This window comes from Armigeres subalbatus, chromosome 1, assembly GCF_024139115.2.
Source record: "Armigeres subalbatus isolate Guangzhou_Male chromosome 1, GZ_Asu_2, whole genome shotgun sequence".
NCBI lineage: Eukaryota > Metazoa > Arthropoda > Insecta > Diptera > Culicidae > Armigeres > Armigeres subalbatus.
This window is the reverse complement of record NC_085139.1, coordinates 85,738,585-85,764,395: the sequence shown is the minus strand read 5'-3', so window position 1 is coordinate 85,764,395 and position 25,811 is coordinate 85,738,585. Positions and strand designations below refer to the sequence as shown.

General features: G+C 40.6%; 1 protein-coding gene across 6 annotated transcripts in view; it reads left to right on the top strand.

Annotated features, from left to right (window-relative positions):
• Positions 1 to 24,522, top strand: part of LOC134218565 (carbonic anhydrase 2-like) — a 37,958-nt gene extending 13,436 nt beyond the window's left edge. The window contains exons 1-3 of one of the 6 annotated variants that reach the window (XM_062697721.1): positions 7,401 to 7,467; positions 8,716 to 8,793; positions 23,101 to 24,522. In XM_062697721.1, the coding sequence (XP_062553705.1) occupies positions 7,452 to 7,467; positions 8,716 to 8,793; positions 23,101 to 24,173 (1,167 nt within the window). In that variant the 5' untranslated portion in view covers positions 7,401 to 7,451 and the 3' untranslated portion in view covers positions 24,174 to 24,522. The other 5 variants (XM_062697738.1, XM_062697728.1, XM_062697741.1 and 2 more) reach the window with 5 other exon arrangements.
• Positions 24,523 to 25,811: the final 1,289 nt, after the last annotated feature.

Genomic DNA, 25,811 nt, shown 5'->3' with positions numbered 1-25,811 from the left:
TGGTTTTACCTCAAACAGAACTCATTTTATCAAATCAATCCTACTTGGAACTCCTCTGAATTATTGTGGAAGTAAGTTAATCAGTTCTGCTGTTGAGATTGTAGTAAAAATCAAATAAATCTGTTAAATAGACATCAATGTATTGTTCCCGGACACAACGGTGAATTAGCGTGCCCATACCGGCGATGTACATGCTTACTGTAGCACCCATGGCTCGAAAAAAACACCGTTAGGTTAAAGTTTACTTCGCCATGTTATATGTTTATCCACGTCGACAGGTTTTGAATGAGCATGACCCACCTTCCTTTCCGCGTACTGTCCCACTCCTGCTGCCGCCTCGCCATTGAACGGATTTTCACCATCTTTCTTATATTCCTGGTGTCTCTCCGCTGATAACAGTCAATGGCTACCATCAGGATGATACATATGGCCATCAGCGAAACACGCTTTTTAGCCTTTTGTGTTTCCGCTTGGTGTCCAGTGCACTACCCTTAGCAGGAACTCCATACCGAAGTATCGATGACGAGACACTAGCTAGCTGACCCCTCGTGCTACTTCGTGGACCTACGATCGGTAAGATCCACGCTATAGTAAATAATAAGTAAATAAGAAAGTTGCGTTACCAGTATCTTGAAGCTGGAAAGATACGATGGACAGGGCATGTTGCAAGAATGTCGGACATCAATCGTGCAAAAAAGGCAGCGCAGCGAGCTAAGTGAGAGCGGACTAAGTAGAAATTGATTTGCCGAACGTGGGGCCCAACCGAGGATGAAGAGAGAAGTTGTCCTGAACCATCGAACGATTTCCATCTACTGGGTCGCCTAGCAGTTGCTTACTCACAGCCCCTTCGTGTTGTAGTGAGCTATCTGCAGCTTAACTCCGTACATCAAAACCTCTACTTCTTCAGGATATGGCACAGATAGTTGGGGATCTGCATTCTCTGCAACGTAAAGCTGGCACGGGAGCGGGTCATTTGGCATAAAGTTATTTGGCATAACGCCATTTGGCATAAGGTCATTTGGCATAAAGGCCATTTGGCATAACGGTCATTTGGCATAACGGACATTTGGCATAATTGTAACCAACGTCAAAAGTGAGGGTCTTTTTGCATAACGGACATTTGGCATAATTTTTCTTTACGTTTGCTAAATGATGACTAAGTGGCGCGGGAAACACCCCGGGATAGTAAATATAACACCCGTCGATACAAATATTAAAAAGACATTATCCTCTCGTGGAAAGAATGCATTTGCAATGCAATGCAAAAGTAGGCGCATGCCTGGATTAGAGCAGTGGTTTATGTAATCCCCTTTTTAAAAGTAGGCGTATGGCTGGATTATGGCAATGAAGGATATGATACCTTCTTAAAAAGTAGGCGTGTGGCCTGGCTTAGAAACCTCGCAGTTAATAACTGTGGAAGTGCTTAATGAATACTAAGCTGCGAGGCGGCTCTGTCCCAGTGTGGGGAAGTAATGCCAATAAGAATAAGAAGAATGGTGGATGTGATCCCTTCTTTAAAAGTAGACCCTGCCTGGATTATGGCAATGGTAGATGTGACTCCTTCTTTATAAGTAGGCGCTTGTCGGGAATAAACAATGGTAGATGTGATCTCTTTCCCGAAAAGCACAATTCAGATTGATTTGGATGCAATAACTCATATGTGACTTGATTGGTTTAAGTAACTCGTCTACGACAAGTGTGTTGCTTGAGTTTTTAAAGTTAGGCGCATGCCCGGATTGAAGCAATGGTGGATGTCATTCCTACTTTAAAAGTAGGCATGTGGCCGGAATAAGTCAATTATGGATGTGATCGCTCTCTCGGAAGTAATTCTGACGTTTTGTTATTTCGTTCTTCTGGAAAATGTCTACCATCAGTCTAAATTTATCTGAAAACAGCCTCGACCTACTTTATCTACGCTAAACATTACATGAAATATCCCTTTCGCTTTCACAGTTGGAAATTATGCCAAATGTCCGTTATGCCAAATGACCCACTCTTTTCTTGCACTTCAAAATTATGCCAAATGTCCGTTATGCCAAATGACCTTATACCAAATGGCGTTATGCCAAATGACTTTATGCCAAATGACCCAGACCCAGCTGGCACTGTTGAACGCGTTCTTCACGACTATCGTGACCACTGCGCAGTATCGATCTCCTCGTAACTTCTGTTTGGATGGATGCCTTCTATGCACTCTCGAGCACTATGTGAATTGTATTCGAACTGTATCTTTGACAGTCTGCGCTTCCCTCTCATATATTTTGCCAGCCTGTTGAGGATGATCCTCTTCGGGAGCTTCCTGAGCGTTTCCTATCTTTCCAAACATTGACAGAACCAATAACTTCGGGGCTTTCGTCCAGACACTTGTAGCGCCTTCCTGAACATGTCCAATATTTCATCCGGATTGGGGGCTTCTACGCTTTCACTCACTTCGTTGTTTCTGGCAGCTCGACATTGGACACTTGTCGATTCTCAGCGTTTTCTACTTCTTCTTCTTCATCGCCGTACGGTGTGACCACCATACCAACACTGTGGTCAGATCATGTTTGGGGAAGAGACCTTCCACGGGCACATTTCAGCTGACGTCGACAGACCTTTGATCATCGACATCACAACTCGACTATGCTCCTCGACGCAGTCTGACTTTCTACGTTTTAAGCTTCGGGGACTCGCGCCGTTGTAACACCTTCGAAAAAAGCACGCTTCTCGTTCACCACAGAAGCGGGACTGCATGAGCGGTCCAGGACCAAGCGAGTCCCGGAAGGTTAATACGATCCCAGCTCCTCGGAACGCCGCCTTGCGCTTCTCTCTCTGGTTCCGTTCTCGCTATCTGTGCCCGCCTCCTGGTTCTGAAACAAGCAGTACGTAGCGCACTGAGCCTCTCGTTCCTTCAGTAAGCCGGATGTCGATTGCTCTTCGATTCCAGCGTATGCGGCATTGCAGCGTCACAAGTATAGTTACCACCATTATTGTTAGCTCGGCGGCATATACGATATTTTACTGTTGTCCGATCGAAGTGCCTCGACGAAGAGGTCTTTGTTGAAGGATTTAGTCTTCCACTTCCGCTCACTGGTCATCTTTTTCCGTATTTCACCATGGTTGGTCGATTGAAGTCACATGCTAGGACTTCTGGCCTTCGTCCTATCAACTTGTCGATTAACTGCTCCAGTCTCTGGTTGAACTGTTCCACGGTCCTCCTAGGAGGCGTATAACAGCTCCATATCCAAGGAACATTTTTAGTTTTATAACGGTCATGAAAACCATTATTCTCTCTACATGACGTCCATAAACCAACATAAAACCAGAAAGTCTTTGGGGTCTGCAGACGTCGTTGATTTTGGCCATCACGAAGCCGAAGCCATTCTCATCATCTGGATAGAATAAAGCATGCACGTCGATATCCGCGTGCAGTATCTAGCAAGATGACCTGTCTCTCCACATTTCTAAAACATGTTGGATCTGTCTGAGCCTTTCCGAGTCTAGATCCCTTTACAAAATCACCGTCTTTGGAGTTAAGGCTTTGATTTACGCCTCTGCGTTCTATTTCGCAATGCGGTCTTGCATAATCAAGCTATGGACCAAAGAGCATCTCTTCGTGTATGTATGTGTGTGCACAAAGAAATCTCACTAGCTGTTGAGATAGTTATCCTTAAGCGATTTGCTCGCAACAGTCTGCATTCTACGCGGAATTCTGTCCTATTGTTTTCTTTTGAAAATTTTGTCGGATAGGACTATCTATGGACTCAGAAGTTATGGCCAAAATATGCTTTTGCATTACGTAAAAAATGGTTAATAAATAAACACTTTATTTTTAGCCAATTTGCTTCAAAACAACAACAAATTGCATTCAACGCAAAATTCTGTCCTAGTACTTTGTTGGGCAAAGTTTAATTCTGTCCTAGTTTAAAATTGGGCAAATCGGACTATGGGCTAGAAATTATAGGCAAAATATTTTTTTTTTAATACACGAGAAAGGCAGCATTAACCACTAGGTGGGTTAATATCTTATTGTCTGTGCTCTGGGCCAATATGAGCCCAGGCCACTTTGAAAGACAGCCATTTTTTTAAAAGTTTTAAACCAATTCTCCTAATTTTTGGTAGTTTGGTAAAACTCGCGAAGATCCATCCTCTAGCTGCAAATTCGCTTGAAAAATCTTAAAAATAAGCGCTACAGTGACTTTTATCAAGAAACTTACGTTGTCTGTCTTACGTAGAAATTTCAATATGGGGTCAATGTGACAGAGATTGACCCCATATTGAAATTTCTATAACTTTTTTATTGTTTGGATAATTTTGAATTTTTTGGGCTGTTTCGGGAGATAATTTAAGGACGTTACCCAAGATTGACCATAGGTGGGCGGGTTACTAGCGAGAGGGGTTTTCGTAAAAAAAGGGACAAAAACAGTGATTTTTATGTAGTGTTGAACTTTGTTTAAACTTAAAAATCACTTTAATAAAGATTATATAAAAAAAGTGATTTTTATGCTTGTTTACTTATATCTGAAAATCCTACCTATTACGAACGCATCTTTTCAAAAAGGCTATGGAGGAAGACGTGTGCTTTGACCTGTGACATTAGTTAGTATAGAACTTGGCCGCAAGATGGTGGTATATATGAAATCATTAATTCAGACTACTCAAGATATTTCAATATATGAGATTTTCCACTTTGTAAATATTCTTATTGTACAAATTTTAAATTGGTAAAGATGATGTCTTCAGCAAAGTTCGTCTGGTGGGAGTGGGCTGTTTTGTGACTGAAAAAATATGAATTTTACAGGTGGCGCTAATGTGCTTGTAATATTCTTGCATGTTTGAAACATTGCTCTAGCTTGAGATCCTTCGTACCTACTCCCAAATTGTATTCGGCAACATTGTTCAGGATGTCCAGGACTAAAAAGCGGTGCTCAGTGTAATGTGCACTTCTTCCAAGAGGCGGTGCTAGTAAAAGTTATATTTGAGTATATTTTTCCATGTGAGTCGACTCTCAACATCTCGATGTCCAAAGATCAGTCAGTTTGCCGCCTATTTGTAAAATTCCTAAATAATTTTTCAGTCACAAGACAGTTCATTCCCATCGGACGACTCTTGCTTAAGACATCATTTTAATAAATTTCAAGAAAAATCCAAATATCTGAATATATTCAATAGTCTAAAATAATGATTTCTAAAATACCACCACCTAGCGGCCAAGTTCTAAATTAATCAATGCCTCATGCAAAGCAGCACACACATGCAAGAATAACCTTTTTGAAAAGGTGCAGTTCAAATTGGATAAGTAAAATAAGCATAAAAAATCACTGTTTACAACAAGGATGCAACTTTTTCACACAAAAAAAAAACCCTTCCCGTGAGGTACTTACCTATGGTCAATCTTAGGTAACGTCCTGAAAGATGATTAAATTATCTTTCGAAACAGCCCGAAAAATCCAAAATTGTTCGAACAATAAAAAAGTTTTGGCAAATTCAAATTGGGGTCAATATGACCCCAGAGCACAGACAACGTAAGTTTTTTTGTGCAAAGACAGAAGGTTTCCTTCTTCAATTTTCTTTCTTTTTTTCTTTCTCCTTCCTTCTTCCTTCTTATTTTTAAATTCTTTCGTTTCCTTCTTTCTTGTTCCTTGTTGCTAATTAATTCTTCCTCCTTTTTTATTCCTTTCTCCTTATTCCTTCTTCCTTCTCCATTCTTCCTATATCCTTCTCCCTTCCTCTTTTTCATTCTTATTACTTCTTACTTATTCCTTATTCCTCCTTTCGTCTCCTTTTTCTTCTTCAATCTTTTTAACTCTTCTTCTTTCTTCCATCTTCTTTGATATTTTTTCCTCTTCTTTCTCCCTTATTTCCTTTTTCTTTTTGCCTTATTCTTTTTTCTTTCTTCATTATTTATTCCTCCTTTATTTTTCCTGTTCATTCTTCCTTTTTTCCTTCATCTTTCTTTCGCGGGACACTTTTCAGCGCGAGACAAAATGCGAAAACGCGAAACTGTCCTGCGAAAAGCGAAACGTCTGGTTACTTAATGTAGGGGAGATACGTATGAAATGCACCGGTTGGGTAAAATGCGCCACCACGTTTTCTTGGTTATCAACCCAAATTTTATCTCAAAATCGTGAGCGGCTGAAGCCAAAAAACATTTGTAAGCCGTTACGCAAAAAAACTTTGTCAAAAACTCTGTGTTTAAATTTTTTTATATAAAATGTGTTTTTGGCTTTTTCCGATGCCATTTCGGTGTTATATATACGTCAACAATGCTTTTTCTTCACATACAAAAAATATTTTCTCCTCTTTTTTATTAATCTAAAGTATTGACTACCTTAAAGTATAAGACTGACACTTATCTTTTGCAAAATAGTGTGACTATTTCAGTGAAAAATATTGGAATATTTTGATTATAATTTTTGGGTAACGTATATTGCCCAACGTCGTCCATTTTAAATGAAAATGCAGTATTTTGGAATAAAATCGTTTTCTTGTAATATTGTTGATTTTTCTTGAAAATGGTTGGACCATATAATGACTGATATGCTAGAATATTGATGAACACTTCGAAATTACACTATTTCAGATGAAATCACCATTGAATTAAGAGATTAGCTTAGGGGCGCATATTAATCTCCCCTAAATCAGACGGAAATATTTTGGTCCTAAATTATCGCATTGAAACCCTTCTTTTCTTTGCTAAAATAATGTTTGCAGCTTGTTGCAAAACTCGCGCAACTCCTGCTGAAAAGGTAATTTTATTGCAATTAGTTACAAAATTAACCATCTATTTCAGCAGTGCTTTGGCGATACATTTATTGAAAGTAAAATAAGACTTCTTATAGTGCTTCATAGCGCTGAATCATCCAATTGTACTTTTTCTGACCTTGATATTCTTAATGTTGAAGTGATTCCATGAGCAGCGATGTCGAAAAAATTGAAGCAATTCGAATGGCATCCAAAATTTATGATCGTATATCACTTAAGTCTGATCTGAGCACATCACCGATAAAAAATTTGCTATAATGATGCAATATAATTAGCACAGCATTTCCAATCTCTGTTCACTCCAGTTTGTCGCGGATCAGTCAGCCATGGTGTTGACTCTCTCACGCTTCAATCTCCATCGCTAGGTAATTAATCGTCTATAACCAGCGTTTCTCAAACCATCGAATACATCGAGTGGAAAACTAATCAAAGAAACATTCGTATCTATCTGAATATTTATTCCTATTCGAAATTCGCAGCATACAGTCATTGAAACAGTTTACTCTTCGAACTGTTAGTATTCTTATTATGTCTTATCTTGAAAATTGAGCGCAGAAAGACCGAGCCTACAGGGATACAACATAGCTCACGATGCACAAAGTTTTAGAAACACTGGTCTTCAACAATAATGGCCTGTTCGAGTTCGTTACTTTTCTACCATCATTTGGGAAGGGACACACATCGCATCTACCTACGGTTTGCTCTTTATGTATTATGACCTCAGTGAGTACTCCAGTTTACATTTGCAGCTCAGTAGTGGTGACCTTGACTTTGCCACCGTTCAACCGTTCATTGGCAGAGCTGATCTAATACAAACCTAGTCAGTTATTTATTCTATCCAAAGTTTCTAGCGTGGTGATAACGTTAACTACATACGAACAGACTGGATCCCAAAGGCCCTATTAAATCCCGATCGTGACTGGTTAGTAGTTGGTGCCATATGTGATTAAGGAAAAAGTTGTTTCAAGTCCAGTTCCGAATACAAGTTGCGCGGAAAATTGCGAACCCTCGAACGGTATGGAATGCGATATGCGCGATAGCCAAAGTCTACCAAGAACCTAAACCCGATCACAGGCAACAGACATATAACTCCGGTGTGAATAGTGTGTAAGGAATTATTCTGTGACATGCTTGTGGAACAATCATCGCTGAAATACAAATAAATTGATGAATTCATTGCATATTAGAATAGTAAAGCTAAAGAAGTGCATTTGGCTCAATTTGTATTTTAACTAAAATTGCAACGCGTGTGATTCTACTAAAGTCAGATACAGCTTTTGCTTAGATGTCAGTTCTCTGTGATTATAGTTCTATTCTAACAGGGCCGTGAACTTGCCATTCTTCGTAGGGCCATCACATACTTAGTGAATGCTAAATCATACGAACTCGCCACTTACCTTCGTGCTATGGCTGGTTTTGGTTAGGTACATACATTAGGTACCTTATCGGAAAACCACTCCGGGCTCCTCGAACTTGATCGATGTACCGTGAAAATGTACAGCAACACGCCTCCACAGCGCATACCGTTTGACCATCGTTGATCATTGCTGTTATGATGTTTCAATGCGACCGACAGACGTTTGCCGGCGTTTTTCTGCATTGTAGAATAGGCAAATTGAATTTGTAATGTGAGATGATGCCTTACATTTTACATATCGTACAACCCAGACGGTATGTTTGCTAATTTTTTGCCAAGTTAATAAGCATGATGAACGATGTAATCGTTTATCGTTGATTGGCGGTCGATGGTAGCGGAAGTTCTGAGGATTTGTTCAGTTTGTCTTGTTGACTAGGAGGTATCGTCGGTGTGAACAGCTGTCCGCTGTCTGGGTGGGAAAATTGGAATTTGTGTGAAGTGAATCGAGTGTTTTCCAAGTGGACAGAGCCATAGAGCTAATAATTGCTGTGCACTTTTTACGACACGTGATAATTAACGGACTTCTGTTTTTGTAATTATGTTTGATTTTCTAGAAATGAAGATTGCCAAACTGCAACAACAATTGCTTCTGCTGAATACGCTGGTGTTCCTGCCATGGATGTCCTGTCAAAGTGAGTATTGCTGATTTGTTATTTAATACGTTATTTAATAATATGGAAATTTTCGAAAAACTCTGCAAGCTTCAGAATTGTTTGTCTGATTGACATTCAAATTTATTTAACACTAGTTGAACCCAGCCGACCTTGCTCTATATAGATGCATAGATAGATAGATAGATAGATAGATATCGCACATAAGAAACAAATCATCTGGAAGGTAACAAGATTTAGAAACCTCAATAGAATAGCTGTATAATATTTCTGAATTACCCAGGTATTACTATAATAGATTCACTTGAAAGTTATTCTAGATATTACTACAAAAGCTAATCAGAAATTTATTCAATGATTTTTTCTTCTATATTTAGTTCTAGAATTAGTTTACCATTTATTTAAATTGGTCTTACAGGAATTCATCTCAATTTTTGAAAACGGTTTAGTATGCTATTATTCAGCATATTGGTTCAATAATCTATTTGTAAGTTCCTTGTTGTGTCTCAGGATTTCCCACACAATACCTCATAATGTTTATTAATTAGTTTCTTAATGACATTCAAAAGAAATTCCTCCAGAATTCATTGAATTTCGTTCATAAGTTTCATCAAAAAACACGTTTGTGTAAATCCAGCTGTGATATTTGTCTTATTCCTTGTTGGCTCGAATCAGTGTTGTCTTAACTGTTGAGAGCATTATAGCTAAAAATCGGCAGGTATTTATTGATTTGAATATGAAGGCGAAGGCGGATGTTCCGGAAGGTGGCAGTGTAGTAGAGCAGGGGATTACCATCAATAATGCCTCTATTGAGACAAGTGGCAACGATATGGGTTAGCTGCGCACTCAGCAGAGAGTGTGGATCACAGATGCATCGTGGCGGAAGACTGAGGAGCGTAGAGGAGCGAAGGCCGCGATAGAAGTCACCGCATACGGGACAAGCAAACGTGGATCGAGTCCCTGGCCGACGACACCTCGTCGTGGTGTGAGTCGCCAAGGGTTCGACACACTACTCGCGTCAACTCCGAAGCTCCATCATTGTAGGAGATTAAATCAGCCATCCGAAGCATGAAATCCAACAGGGCTCCCGGGGTCTATCGCAAGTCTGCCGAGATGCTCAAAACTGCCCCATGCTGTCTGCGCAAAAATTGCTTAGATAGGCACATCACGACTGGATACACGGTGTTCTAGTACTTACTTGATACTTGATGGGCTACAGCTCTTCGCAGAACCTACGCCGAATGGAGTATCCTTCTCCACTGGACTCGATCCTGGGCCAATCGCTTCCTCGTCAAGGTCCTCGGAGTCTCCATCGACCGGGGACTGACCTGCGTCCCTCATTTCCAAGCTGATAAAGTTGGCTGCAAAACAAGGATCAATCATGTAAAAAAAACTTTTTCAAGACCGCATAGGACGAACAACAGGGCCACTTGGTATCGTATCGACCTGGGAGGGAGCTCTCGATACTACACATCAAATTAATTATATACTGTCGTCATGCAACAAGTAAATTTTCAACAAGAAAGAGCAATCAACGTAGGCGCCACCTGAAAAGACTAAATTCATTTTTGCGTGTTATTGTTGTCATATTGCCTTAAAAAATTTGCTTGCCGAGAGTTTCGTTTTCGGCTCACACTGATAGCTAGATTTCGGCTCGGCTTGACACACACATTTTTCGTATCTGTTTCTCCCTCCCAGGTATCGACCAAGCGCTGATTGACAGCTGTCTTCTGTACGGACTGGAACTGACTTGGGTAGCACGTTGTGAGCTTGTTAACATAACCTCCCCAGTCTTCAACCAATACATCCGCATAGCTTCCGGAGTTCTTCCTTCCACAACCGCTGAGGCTTCTTGGGCCGAAGCAGGTGTCCTCCCATTTCGCCATCATGTGCAAGTGACTATTTGCCTAAAAACCGCCGTTTCCGTCACATCCGGAAACCCTCTTTTTGTTCAAGGGGATCGGATCATGCACACGATGGCCGACGTCAATCTCCCCCGGTGGCTAGGGTCCACTGGCACGGAGTGAGGATCTGGCACTCATCCACAGCCAACATAAACAGCTTCATTACGAGGCGCTTTAAAATAGGGGACAACACAGAAGCTCTTCGAAGATCGGTCGCCGGGTTGCTAAACACTGAGTTTAGGGACCATGAGCATCGATACACTGACGGTTCCCTTCTGAGAGAAGGGGTCGGTTTAGACGTTACTGGAGGCAACCTAACGATCTCGGACATCCTTCCTGCACTATGCAGCGTTTTCTTGGTGGAAACCACAGCTCTGTTGATTGCCGCTACTACTGCCTCCGGCAAACCAGTCCTAGTTCTGACTAATTCCCCTAGTGCCATCGCTGCGCTACAAAGTGACCACCCGAAACATCCATGGATACAGGCCATCCTCGCTAGTGAACAACAATCGACAACCTTCGCCTGGATTCCCGGGCACTGTGGGGTGCCAGGCAACGTCACTGCGGACATTCTGGCTGGAGCCGGCCACCAAGGCCGGCGTTTCACAACATCGGTTCCCTCGGCTGACGTTAAAGCCTGGATCAAAAAGATCGTCAGCCAGGATTGGGAAAACCAATGGGCTGCTTCCAGAACCACGCAATTGCGGAAGGTCAAGGGATCCACGGCACCCTGGAACGACATACCCAGTCTCAAGGACCAGCAAGTAATCTCCCGCCTCCGCACCGGCCACACTCGATTCTCACATAATTTCGGCGGAAGGCCCTTTCGTACTGTTTGTGACATGGAACATGTGATCTGCCGATGTCCAAAGTTTGACGTTCCTCGCTCCAGCTACGGAATACCGAAAAACATAAGGAATTTCCTAGCTGACGATACCACTAGCCTATCTGTCCTCATCAGCTTCCTTGAAAATTTGGAGGACTGTACCACTAGATCCAGCTTGGACTTTCCGTGCACCTCAACCCGGAAATAATTCCCATCAAAGGAGGTGTGTGAGTCTCCCTGGTCTTCCCAGGGCTGTGGTCCCGACGCTCCCCACAGTCCCCATGGTTGCGTTTCCTCCCCAATTTCGCTCACATCGTATCCTCATCTTGATACTAACCTACCAAGTCCTGTGTAGCAGGAATACGAAAGCTGTCGCTCTCATATTGAGCCACGCTTTCTTCGAAGTTTTTTTTTTGTTTTTAAATGCGTTCTGAATTTTGTCATCGTTTAACTTAAATCAGTTTATTGCGGAAATCCTCCACTCCGAATATTTCTTGCGAAAGTCCTTCGCTCTGAAATTTTTTCCCTTCTTCGGTTAGTTTAATGTATCGATATTATGCGCTAAGGTTGGGTTTCCTATCTGGCTGCAGCGATTAAACTCCGGAAAACAGCGCGACTCAACAATTGGATTCTTGGACATCCGTACAGCCACAGTTGACCACCTGACCAAAGTTTATCGATGGAAACTCCCACCGCGAAAGACCGTGATTGATGTCCGTTTTTGTCGATGAGCTTAATTTTATGAACCAATCAAATTTTTACCGTTTTTTAAAGGGTATAATTATAATTTTATTTGGTAATTATTATGTATTGTATTCTCTGCTTGCGGATGGTCCTTAGGTTGGACTTGAGGGTCGCTGATTTCAGTGCTCACCCTTGCCAGTTGGTCCCTTAGCATTGGCAATATCATGACAAGTGAAGAGCTGAAGTAATTTCAAAATTCACAGAAATAAATTATAAAAAAAACAATCGCTTCAAGTCGCCCTGAACGTTTTCTTCAACTGCAAAAAGCCATCGTTTACGCAGCCTTCTACGAAGCCTACGGCATCTCCAGGGTTTACTTCTAAATATTGTCTTCGCTTAACGCTCTTCCTGCATATGAACAACGTGTCCAGCCCACCGTAGTCTGCCGTGTTGTATAAGCTTCACAATATCCAGCCCTTTATAGGGGAAGAAGCCCCAAAACGCCCCCCCCCCCCCCTCGGAGCAAAACGACTTTCGGGTATTCACTTATATTTACCATGTTTGAGATAGCCTTAATAAAACTAGATGTGAAATTATGTAAGTTAAGCGAAAAAAGTGTCAAAATAATAGATAGGAATGTAGGAAAAACTGAAATTTTCCACATTTTGATGAAGCGAGGCAAAATGCCCTAGTGGAACTATTCTACAATGTACTCGCGTCTCTACGCACTGTCCATACCAGAATGCTGATGTGCCGACGCGTGGTACGTTGTTCCCTAAGAGCTGCCGGATAAAAGGCATTTTGCCTCATGAGTTTTCCGGCAACGAAATATCACCACTTTTTTGAAATGTGAGTATTATCAATATGATTGAATTTTTTTCTAATTTTAATATGGCATCAGCTAGCTATATTTTTTAACTGTTGCGTGATGTAGAACCATCTATGAAAAACGTTATAGCTAAGGCATAAAAGCAGTCTATGCTTAGCTAGGGCATATTGCCCCTTCTTCCCCTACACCTGAAATAGCTCGTGATTCATGCGACGCCATCAGATACCGTTCTCTTGTTTACCGCCGAGTATCATCCGCAGCACCTTATGCACAAACACTCCAAAAGCTCTCCGATCAGCCTTCTTTAACGTCCTATATCATGGCCGTATAAAGCCATCGGAAGAATCAGAGTAGTATACAGTGCGAATTTTCTCTTCTTTTGCAGACTACGGGACTTGAGCTGGTTACGAAGTCCGTAATAAACCTTATTTGCAGTTGCAATACGCGTTTTCACTTTGCGGGTAACATCATTATCGCACGTCACTAATGTTCCAAGATATACAAATTTTTCTACCATTTCAAATTTTTCACTATCCAGCACCATTTCACGACCACCACCACTAATGAACTCGCGTTGGTTGCCAGCGATCATGTACGTCGTCGGCTATGATTTGCCTCGGCCAAAAGTTTGGGTTCATCCATAGTAATGGTGTGTCAGTCATAAGATTGAGTTCAACCTCCAAAAATAGTATTGCCACTATACCTCGTTCATTTTTAGTACGATTTGAACTCTCATGGAAGCATACGAAAGCCAATCAGATTAACTCACTGTCTAGATATAAAATGTGTAGTTAGTTTAGCCAATTATATTGAATATTTCACTATATAACGAAATATTCCTCCAAATAGGTATATGAAAAATTCTATAATTTTTGCTGCTATACAATTTTTATATAAGTTATGAACGAATTCATTTTCTAATTCCAAGTGGTGAATTTTTGGCCGATGTGAGTCATTCATGTTTCTCACTATTTCAGTAAATATAAACAAATCAAGATTTTTTCGCTATATTTTGAAAAATGGTATAAAAAGAGCATGAATTTGGGTCCTGTTTCCACACTTGCTTTATAATTTTGTCGGCTCATTTTCAAAGAATCCAGACCTGTTTAAGAAGTTATGATAATTTTGGACAAAAAGTGTTGCTTTCCAATAAAATTGTGTTCTGTCAAGCATCTCAAGCTCAATATCTACTCATTATATTTCGAATGAGCCATGAAGAACATAAATCGGACATAAGACTGAAGAAATATGTGTTAAACACTTTGTCATATTTTTAAAACGACGAACCCAATCTTATGGCCGGGAGTATAGATGGAGTGATGCGTTTTAAAGCGGTTCGAAGATGATGGTCTTAAGACAATATTTTACCTACATACAATTTACGCGCCAATCAGAAAATTAATTTTTTTTTGATAATTTTAGCCAAATTTTAACTATTGAGTTAAAGACGAATGATATTCAACACGGTTGACCTTTTTTTTTCAGCGGTCTTGATCAGTTTAATGGGGGTATACCCCGTTAGGCATAAGTACGTTAGGCATAAAGACGCTAGGCATAAGTACGTTAGGCATAAAGGACGTTAGGCATAATGGACGATAGGCATAATGTGCGTTATGCATAATGGACGTTAGGCATAAAATGACCCAAAGAACAGCCCATGACGTCCATTATGCCTAACGTACATTATGCCTATCGTCCGTTATGCCTAACGTCCATTATACCTAACGTACTTATGCCTAACGTCCTTATGCCTAACGTACTTATGCCTAACGTCGCGGACCCGTTTAATGGCATGCGTATGCTTAGGGGCCATCCACAAAGTACGTCACGCTCCTAGGGGGGAGGGTGGGTGCCGAGCAGCGTGACGACTCATACAAAAAATTTGGAGTTTTAATACAAAAAGTGTGACGAAGGGGGGAGGGGGGGTTGAAAATCGTCAATTTCTGCGTGACGTACTTTATGGATCTTCCCTTATCTTATTGCCTGACAATATCTTGAATATATCGGGCACTAATAGTTTCCATACTGTGACTGACAATGACAGCGGGTACAAAATGTTTACACTGCTATTAACACAGGTCTGAACACGGAGGTAATCGATGTCAGTGTGCAGTTTTAGAAAGGTTCCATCGGGCCATTTTACCCGCCGCAAATATTAAATCCGTACATAATTTAGCTCACATTTTTGAAAAATAATGTTTGCTTCGAGGACGGAAATCTTCGTTTTACTATCAGTTGCATCGATGCTCAGTAGGAAGCTTCGTCATAGATTCGTGTTTGTTTTAATCAGACGCTCGGCGATGCAGGCACGAACATCTCGCAGCATGCTGTCAAACTTCCATACCAAATTTACCGCCCGATCTTCAATAGCCAATTGATAATCGAGCGCAAAAAATGAATATCTACCGGGGCTGAAATGAATATTTTGAATTGTGGTTAATTTGCACCGATAAATGATGATTATTTTAGTTTATATACTAAACAAATGCATATATTTTGGGAATCTGACTTCAAAATGTTGAATCCATGCACCGCAGTATGAAATGATATTCATATTTTGGGCTGAAAGTCTCCTTAAGGACATAGTTGGAAGAGTACCACGATGGCAGCCAATATGGCACCGGACCTTCCACGGGCCAACTCCACACCTCCCGCACTCCTCTCCCACCAACATTCGAATGCATCGAACAGCATCGAACAAAAGTTTAATATTCAAATTACTAACCTGTTCACAGCATATTTCCTTACTTCCCGTGATAATGAACATGTTTCTTCAATGAATCCTATGTATTCCGGCCCGAATTGTAGCATAAATCAGCAGTTTCGTGCCAATTTAATAGCCGTTCGTGATTTGTTGGGTTCATCACTGCACTTCACTTCTTCTCAAAGGGCATTGGAAAAATCAAGTTTTTACTCACTGCTCCGCACATGAGCAGCCCGAAATGTTGATAGAATGCAAATTAAACACCACTTTTTGAAATCAGTCACTTATTTGAACCGAAAACTTAGTATAAACTGCTAAAAACTGATCGCGGAGCGAATGTAAACACCGCGGTGCACCGGCACCGGCAGCAGCAAACTAATAAGTAGGGTGGCTCCAAAAATAATTTTGCTTCGCCACGCTCAGTTGAGTATGCTTTATAATTTGGGTGTCATCCAATGGTTTGGGCTGGATTGGGCTTACCGTGTGCAGGTTGTTTCAGGTTTGTATGACAGTTGATATGGAGAGGTTGAATTTAATATTATTCTGATTCTGGCACTACGTCATTGGGCGATGGCGAGGGGGGAGACCATACACTCAGCGAACTGGACTAGTGAAATTAATAACTGGCGCCTTATGAAGCTTCGACTGAATATTACACCAACAGTGCTTTTTATACGCAGTTACCGTCCCAAGTCTTCAAGCGTCGATGGGCGTGTGGTCTACATACCGGCCTACCGATCCCGACGTCCTTGGTTCGAACCCAGTCTGCCGCACTTTACTTTTTTTTAAATGTAAATCTTCATTCATAAGGCAACATATTGAAATTCATACCGATTCCTTGTGGCAAATTTTCATAAGGCGTTTTATTGGAAATCATACGTCCAGTTGCCTCAGTGTATGACGGGATGAAATATTTAAGAGCTTCATCTCCATAGGCAATCCATATTGAATGGTCGTTCCAACAGTTGGGAGTCGATTTTAAATAATCGAGGTTGCAATTCTTTCGCATGATAATTAGGCTTCTCAGAAGGCATCAGTGAAACGTGCAATTCAACAAAATACCCAGAATTTGTCTGTGATATCTATCGCACCAGGGGCAGATACTTCTAGTCTAGTCTAGTCTACACTATCGTACCAGGGGCAGATACTTCATACAAAAAGTGTGACATAAGGGTGAGTGGAGTATAAAATGCTATATTTGCGTTACGTAATCAATGGATCTTTCCTGCGGTGCGGTTTTCGTTCACTGAAGTCTCTGGAATGTTGCTTTCAGCTATGTGGGTTCTCTTTTCGCCAGCGTTTGGAGGGAAAGCGCCGTAGCCAGTGTAATAAAAGGTTTAGTTTCCCATTCTAGTTTTCATACAAACTTGAACCGGCTTGCGCTCAACCAGTTTTTGTTCAAATCGGTTTTTTGAGGACACTCGGAGCATGGGACGGAATCGAGTGAGCATGGTGGTGCTGGGTCGTTTTTTGAACCACCCTACTAATATTCTTTGTTTTTTTTTTAAATACGAAACCAATACTACTACAGAATATGAAAGTTTTTATTGTACCGATACTATCAAAGCTTTGTTTTGGTACTCAACCCACCTTCACCTTAATAAAGACACAAAAAAAATATTCATATTTTGAGATTTCAAATTGAATATCAATGTGCCAAGCTGAAGATTCATTTTGACACCGCACAAAACAACGCTGACACCGAGAGTCGACGCTTGCTGCTGTTCGTGCACATGCCGTCCTATTCATTCGCACATTCAAATTCGGGAAGGACTAGCAACTTGATTGCGTGTTGAATGTCAGCTGTTTGAGTGTAGTTGAACTGACTTTTTCTGTCCCTGGTTTGCTTACCTGCAGCATGCCTCTCTCTGAAACATAAGAGCCATCGAAACTCAAAAACCCGAGATTTAGAAGTCGCGAAGAGAAAAACAGATTCCGTGTGGAATCGACATTTAAACTTCCATTGCTTAGATTTGTAAACGTGTTCTAAAAACATATCTAAAACAATATCAACGCATTAAATATATGGATATTTTTCGCCTCCACCTCAAGATTTCACATTGTATTATTTTTCGATTCCTGGATAGGAGCACCCACCAAACGTTATAATTATGTTTGCTTACCTGCAGCATGCCGTTTTTCATGGATTTGATCTACATAAGACTTTAAATTGAACACATTTTTGGATATGAAATCGCGAGCTGAGAGAAGAATAATGCAAACATAAGATTCAGTGTGGATTCAGATTTTTCATTTGTCAAATTTAGATAAGTCGTATTGTGGTTTTAACAAAACATCATTGAGTCACCATCATCATATGAACAAACTTGTTATGTTGAAGTAAATTATATGTTTCCGTAGCCTGTAATTACCATAATATTGCAAAACCAAAGTAAATGTATGATTTAAAATAATATGTTTTTGTGTAACACTTGTACCACTGTTATGTGACATTTTTTTAGGCTCGAATTTTAAAACATGTTTTTATGTGTTACTTGGGAAGTTGTTTGGCCGAATATACCATTTGGCCAAACAGACCAATAGGCCAAAAGTCATCACTGAATAGGTCATTTGGCCTTTAGCCTTCCCTGTAATTCTTCGTCCACATATACATATAGCTAAGTATGCAGACTAAGAATCAGAAGGAATAATTTTAGGCTGTTACGTCCTTTTCAAATGTTGGTCTGGATTTGGCCGAATAGGTCATTTGGCCGAGTAGGTCATTTGGCTGAGTAGGTCATTTGGCCGAGTAGGTCATTTGGCTGAGTAGGTCATTTGGCCTAGTAGGTCATTTGACCGAAAGGGTCATTTGGCCGAATAGGACATTTTGCTGAATAGTTCATTTGGCAGAATAGGTCATTTGGACGAATAGGACATTTGGTAGAGCAGGATATTTGGCCGAATAGGACATTTGTCTGAATAGGTCATTTGACCGAACATATCATTTGGCCGAACAGGATATTTGGCATTTGTAAAATGAAAAATGAGGTGTGAAAAGTGAAATGTTGAATTTTGTTGGTCTAGAAACCGATTCAGGAATCAGGATTTAATTTATTGAATTAAATTAAAACGTACAGTCGATCCATAATCAGGAATTAGGATTATGTCCCCAGAAGTATTTATACGGAGGGGCGCTGCTGTTGGCAGGATTTACGGATTATACGGCCAACCTTGAATGACATCCACACCCAGATATAAAGTAAGTGGGACTGGTGTGCTTGGCTGACATTATGATCCGGGGTGCCTGACACGCAGGATCTGTTGGGACTTATAATCCCGGTCAGAATCCCCGAGGTGCCCGTAAAGCTTCTAGAAGGGATGCGGCTTTCGATACACTCAGCGTTCGAAGTTCTAACTGTTGTCTGATGTAGGTTGGTTGTTTAATAAAAATAATACCCCGAGGAATGGAAACTTTCATTGAAAAGAAAAATCTCCAGAAATTCAGAAGGACGTACTTCAAAAATCCAAGATCGTGGCCAAAAATACTACGTTATCTTGTTAGTTCACGAGTTCATGACGCTTTTTTGCGTGTATTCACTAATTTCTCCCAAAATTCACCTATGGATTCTTCGATTATTTATTGTTTCTATGAAGCCATTCTTAAGACTTTTTGACCTTATTTCAAAATGATCTATAAACAAATTTTCATAAAAATGTAAAAAAAAGTGTCTTAAGCGATATTCTCCAGAAGATTAAAAAAAGGGATTTTGAAACTATTTCTTATTTTTTTAATTCTTAAAATGATCAGTAATTTAGTCTAAAGCTTTTATGAATTTAAGGTTCTTTTTCAGCTAGTATGACGTTTAATATCCTTTAGAATATCCTGAAAATGCATCAGAAGAAATTTATTTAAAAGTTCCTTAAGAATTCCAGCTTTATTTTGAAGAATTATTTCGTTTGTTTCGCGGCAAATTTCCCAAGAGAATGTAAACTTTTTTGGCAGTCTTCCTTGATTTCCTTCAAACGCGCTGTAACTTTTCTTCAACTAGATTCATTTATTTCATTTATTTAGTCTACATCTTAACAGATAACACTGAATCAACGATTTGACGCCACAATACACGGTTTGAGGCCGCATCTCTCCATCCACGAATACCCCCCACGCTCGCCAAGTCGTTTTGCACTTGGTCACCCATCTCGCTCGCTGCGCTCCACGTCGTCTCGTACCAGCCGGCTCGGAAGCAAACTCCATCTTTGCAGGGTTGTCTGGCATTCTTGCAATATGTCCTGCCCATCGTACCCTTCCGGCTTTAGCTACCTTCTGGATACTGGATTCGCCGTAGAGTTGGGCGAGCTCGTGTTTCATTCTTCGCCGCCACACACCGTCTTCTTGCACACCGCCAAAGATGGTCCTAAGCACCCGTCTCTTGAATACTCCGAGTGCTTGCAAGTCCTCCTCGAGCATTGTCCATGTTTCAGGTCCGTAGAGGACAACCGGTCTTATTAGCGTCTTGTACATGACACATTTGGTGCGGTGGCGAATCTTTTTTGACCGCAGTTTCTTCTGGAGCCCGTAGTAGGCCCGACTTCCACAGATGATGCGCCTTCGTATTTCACGACTGACATTGTTATCAGCCGTTAGCAAGGATCCGAGGTAGACGAATTCCTCGACCAACTCGAAGGTATCCCCGTCTATGGTAACACTGCTTCCCTTCTTTGACGCATTCACCACCAGTCCAACTTTTGTTGCTTCACGTTTCAGGCGGGTGTACAGTTCTGCCACCTTTGCAAATGTTAGGCCGACAATGTCCATGTCATCCGCGAAACAAATAATAAATTGACTGGATCTGTTGAAAATCGTATCTCGGCTGTTACACCCGGCTCTCCGCATGACACCTTCTAGCGCAATGTTGAACAACAGGCGCGAAAGTCCATCACCTTGTCTTAGTCCCCGGCGCACGCTATGTTTAAAGGCAACTATTATGCAAAGTGTATGCACCTCGGATGTTAAGCCGTTAGATCATAGTTTTAGACCTCTAGTTTAAGGATCTGCATCGATTAAAATATTTCATCGGTGAAATTTTGACTTTTTTACTATTTAAGGTAATATTTTTAACCTAAAAACCTTTTCTGATTTTTTAAAATTTTTTGGGACAAGTTATATAAAATCCAACCACTACTGTTTTCCCGATGATTTAAGAAACATTTTCATATAAAAGCATTTTTCATATGATGAAAATAGTAGAAGTTATATTGAAATTACTGCCAGTCTTAAATGTTCTTACGGTTTATTAAGAATCGATCTGTAGCCTTCCTTAGCTGTGCGGTAAGATGCACTACTACACTGCAATACCATGCTAAAAGTGGCTGGGTTCGATTCCCGGTCTTGTCTAGGAAATATTCTCACCTTCCCTGGGCATAAAGTATTATCGTAGCTTCATGATATACGAATGCGAAAATGGTAGCTTGAACTAGAAACCTCGCAGTTAATAACTATGGAAGTGCTAAATGAACACTAAGCTCCGAGGCGGCATATGTCCAGAGTGGTTGATGTAATGCCAATAAGAAGAAGTATTATTAAATGGAAGAACGTAATATCACTCTTTAACATTTCAAATCAACAAAAAATTAAAACTACGAACTAGTGCAAAGTAGTATTTATGTATGTTCTGTATTTCAAACTTGATTGAACCTCAATGAACGTCTGCATTATGTGACCATTGTTATATGCTCCCACCGTGGATACTTGCATACTGTTCGTGGTTATCTGGCATTTTGTAGATAGTATAGAAATTTCTGATGGCTTCCGTTGTTTGCTCCGTATACTTTGTAAGGCTCTATTGCGCTCTTTTCAAGAACATGGAATTTCAAAATAATTTTTCGATGATTGGTAGCCCGGCTGATATCCAACTGTAACAAAAAACTCGTATGGCGTCTGAATAGAAGTCCAACAATGTTACACTAAAACAGCAATCAACTACCTGTGGTAGACTCTCCAATACAATGGTAATAAAATAACCATTGTATTATTTTCCTTTCAAAACACCCCGTTTAACTAAAAGACTTCGGCAGTACGCCCAGTGAAACCAAGTTGAGCATAATGAGTTGCGTTGACCTCTGATGTCCAGACTTCAGATTTGTCTGGATGGTTTTTTTTGCTACAGGGCCGAAGATTTGGTAGACCAATCCCACCAGTTAATGTAGCGCTGGAGGAGGGTTTTTGTCTAAAATTGTGTCATAGTCTTCCAGTCCTTTCAGAAAATGATTATGAACACAAGTGAAATATAATTCCTTGACCTGTCTAGCGTTGAATTATGTTTCTATGGTAACAAGTAGTGCAGGGTTGCTGTTTTTTTAATAAACACGTATGAGATATGCAGTTACACAAGAATTCGCTATCGAAAAATGAAACATATGTTCGGTGTCAACAGTATTTTTAGTATAACTTCTGCTACATTCATCATATGAACATTGTTTTTATATGAAAATTGTTCTTGAAGTGTCAGGAAAAAAATGTGATACCTGGATTTTTTATAACTTGCTTCAAAAAATTTAAAAAAATCAGAATAGATTTTTAGGTTGAAAATATCCCCTTAAATGGTAAAAAAGTCAAATTATCACCGATGAAATATTTCAATCAACACGGATCCCTAAACTAGAGGTCAAAAACTATGACCTAACAGCTTAACATCCGAGGTGCATTCACTTTGCATAATAGTTGCCTTTAAACATAGCGTGCGGCGCGATTCGTACGAACTGGAGTGTTCGCCCGAAATCTTCACACAGTTTTTACACACCATCCACCGTTGCTTTGATCAGTCTGTTAAGCTTCCTAGGGAAGCTGCTCTCGTCCATAATTTTCCATAGCTCTACGCGGTCTATACTGTCGTATGCCGCCTTGAAATCAACGAACAGATGATGCGTTGGGACCTGGTATTCACGGCATCTTCAACTAGATGTTATAAGTAAATGTGGTTACCATTTGTTCAGTAACTCTAATCAACGAATCCCTTCGAGATTTCCAAAAGCTTTTTCCGGATTTCCCCCATACTTTTTTTTTGGAATTCTTCAGTGTTGTCACAAGAAATTATTGTTAACCAAATTGTATGAGTTGATAGTTAATACACTGGGGTCGCTTTTCACGCGTGTTGCTTGATTCTAGTCTTTGGATTTGATGAAACATTGAGTTTAACCTACCAAAAATTCCTCAAAACTTTGAAGGAAAATCAGGTGGTGTTTAAAAATTGTTAACATTTAGACCGATAAATTGATGAAATTTTTGAGCTTTTTTTTGCCAATAATGCTAAAATACCGTCTTATTTTGTTTATGTTTTCTTACTTTTTTTAAAGAGATTTTCAGCGCACGGCTGGCTCATCTCTAAACCGTCCGAATCAATAAAAACTAGATCTAACGCGATTATCTTTTTTCCGTCTTCCGCAGGACTTGACACGCACCAACGCCCCAGTCGGAGCAATGAATTTACGACGACTCGGCCAAGACGGGCCATATCCTACCGCAATGACAATGACCGACGGCTCGGTCTCTTCGGAGACTATGACAGCGAAGAGGTCAACTACAATCCATCGCCCAGCCGTGCGCGGTTTGGCCTTAACGCGAACCCGGACTTTTATTTCGACTATGCGCGGGACTTGCCGACCACCACTCGACGCAGCCAAAGTCTCTCGCTGGTTCGGGAAAGGCCCCGAAATAATGAAGCCGCTGGAGGAGCGGAATTTTCCTATCGGGAAAAGGACAAGTATGGGCCTGCCAATTGGGATCAGATTGCACCACAGTGCGGTGGGAAGTACCAGAGTCCAATTCTGTTGAACACGAGTAGCGCGCTTTACGTCAGAAATAAAAGACCGTTACAGCTGGTTGGGCAGACCAATCTTCCACAATCGATCAGACTGCAGAATGATGGTCATTCTGCCAAATTCACTTACGTGTGGCGAAACGGGGAAAGGCCGTACCTCCGGGGAGGTCCCCTGAAGACTAAATACTATTTCGAACAGTTCCACTTCCATTGGGGATCAGACAGTTCATCCGGTTCGGAACATGTTTTAGATTTCCAGCGATACCCGATGGAGCTGCATTTAGTCTTCTATAATTCTCTGTACTCCTCCTTTGACGACGCTCGCTCCGAGGTGGACGGTTTAGTGGTGATGGGTCTTTTCTACGAATTGTACGAAATCAACGATGAACCTCTCAATACTTGGACACGTTTCCTGCAGGAAATTGTAGTACCAGACTCGGAATACCCCATCCAGTTCATCGACACTTTCCCGCTGTACGACCTGATTGGAGATGTGGAGTGGCCATACTTCTCGTACGAGGGAAGTCTGACGACGCCACCCTGCCTCGAGACGGTAACCTGGATAGTGTCGACCAAACCGCTACTGATTACGCCGCGGGAAATTCAAGAGTTCCGTAAGATCAGATCCAAGAGCGGCCCAATGGTGAATAATTTCCGCCCGGTGCAGAAGCTTTACAATCGACGAGTTTACCGGTACTGAGCGACGGCAAGGAGTGGTTAGGATTCCTACGACGCGTGATAATCAAATGCATTTCAAAGACAGAATGATTTCAGCTGATTTAGTTTAACTTAGCTCAAAGTACCAACCAAAGTATTCGCTTTCGAGCGGGCAACAATCTTAAGGTTATTATTAAGTGATTTTTTTTACAAGGGCACTGATTGAAGAATGTTTGGAAAGTTACCCAGAAGGTGTTAGCAAATGATTGAATATGTGTTCTACTGAATGACATAAACCAAAGCTGTGTATTCAAGCTTCAAATAATATTCATCCTAATATTTTTTCTTTCTATTTTACACACCTATTTCAATTGTTACATACATTATACATAAAGATATTTTATTGAATAAATTATTTTTGAACGTATGCAAAAGATACCCTGTAGAAAGAAATCCATGTCCAATACGGAACCTTATTACCTTTTGGAATTAAATCTACGACGCTGCGGTGAGGCGGTTGAGATCGGTAATACCTGTGGAAATGGTCATAGAAACTCTACATTGGCGGTGCCAGCCATTGATATTTGATGGGGCACCACTTGGTGCAAGCACGTTGTCTTAGAGAACTATAGCGTGCTTGCGACGACTGGTGCCTCACCTCTCGCTCCGATAGTTGTAGTTTAGCTTACGGGTCGTTGATGCCGAGAAGATGAACCATCTAGGTATTCAATGAAAAATCACAATATGTGGCTTGCTAGACCATTTTATTCACTTCTAACATTTATGACCGTCTTTTTTTAAATTGATCCCACTGTGCGGCGTTAAGTTCGATGTAGACGTTCATTTTTCTTGCAGTTTGGCAGCATTGGTTAGCGCGTTTCCATTGCAAAATGGAGTTTCCAACCACCTTGGTGAATAAACGTCTGAAGCACTATTTTCTTACTATAGGAATTGCAACATTTTCCCGACTGCACTCCCAAGCAAAGCTTGAGATCAGATCGCTAACTTGTTTTGATGTTGAGGGATCGTTGATTTTGATTACAGTAATATCCCGATTTTATCACCCCCCTGGTGAATTTTGGGGTAATAAAACAGGGTATGTGACAAAATTGTAAAAAAAATTATTTCCAATTTTTTAATTCATTCACCAACTATGAATCATTGTATGCCTTGGAAATGAACGGTATCCGTTATTTCTTGTCGAAATTGCTTGCAGAATATTTCCCAGGTACTCAGAAGTCGTTCATAATAAAATACAGGCGGTGAAAGTTATTTCATGAAAATCAATGTTGTTTGTGGTATTCTTTACGAAAATAAAAAGAATGACAATTTTTTTTGGGGTGAAAAAATCGGGTCGAAAACGTGACAAAATCGGGACGTGATAAAATCGGGTCGAAAACGTGATAAAATCGGGGGTAGACAAAATCGGGGGTAGACAAAATCGGGGAGTGACAAAATCGGGTCAACATGTATTTAGTTTTTTCGTCGTTAATGGTTAAAATAACAAAACATACAACAGAAAAATCTTACTGTGGAATCAAATTGAAAACTATTTCTGAGCAAATTGAAAACTGATTTTAATGTGGTGTGGATAATGGAATAAGTAATTAGTTTGTTATCAGTTCCTATAATTTAGAAATCAACAGCAAACTGTAATCAATTACGGAGACCAAGATTTGAA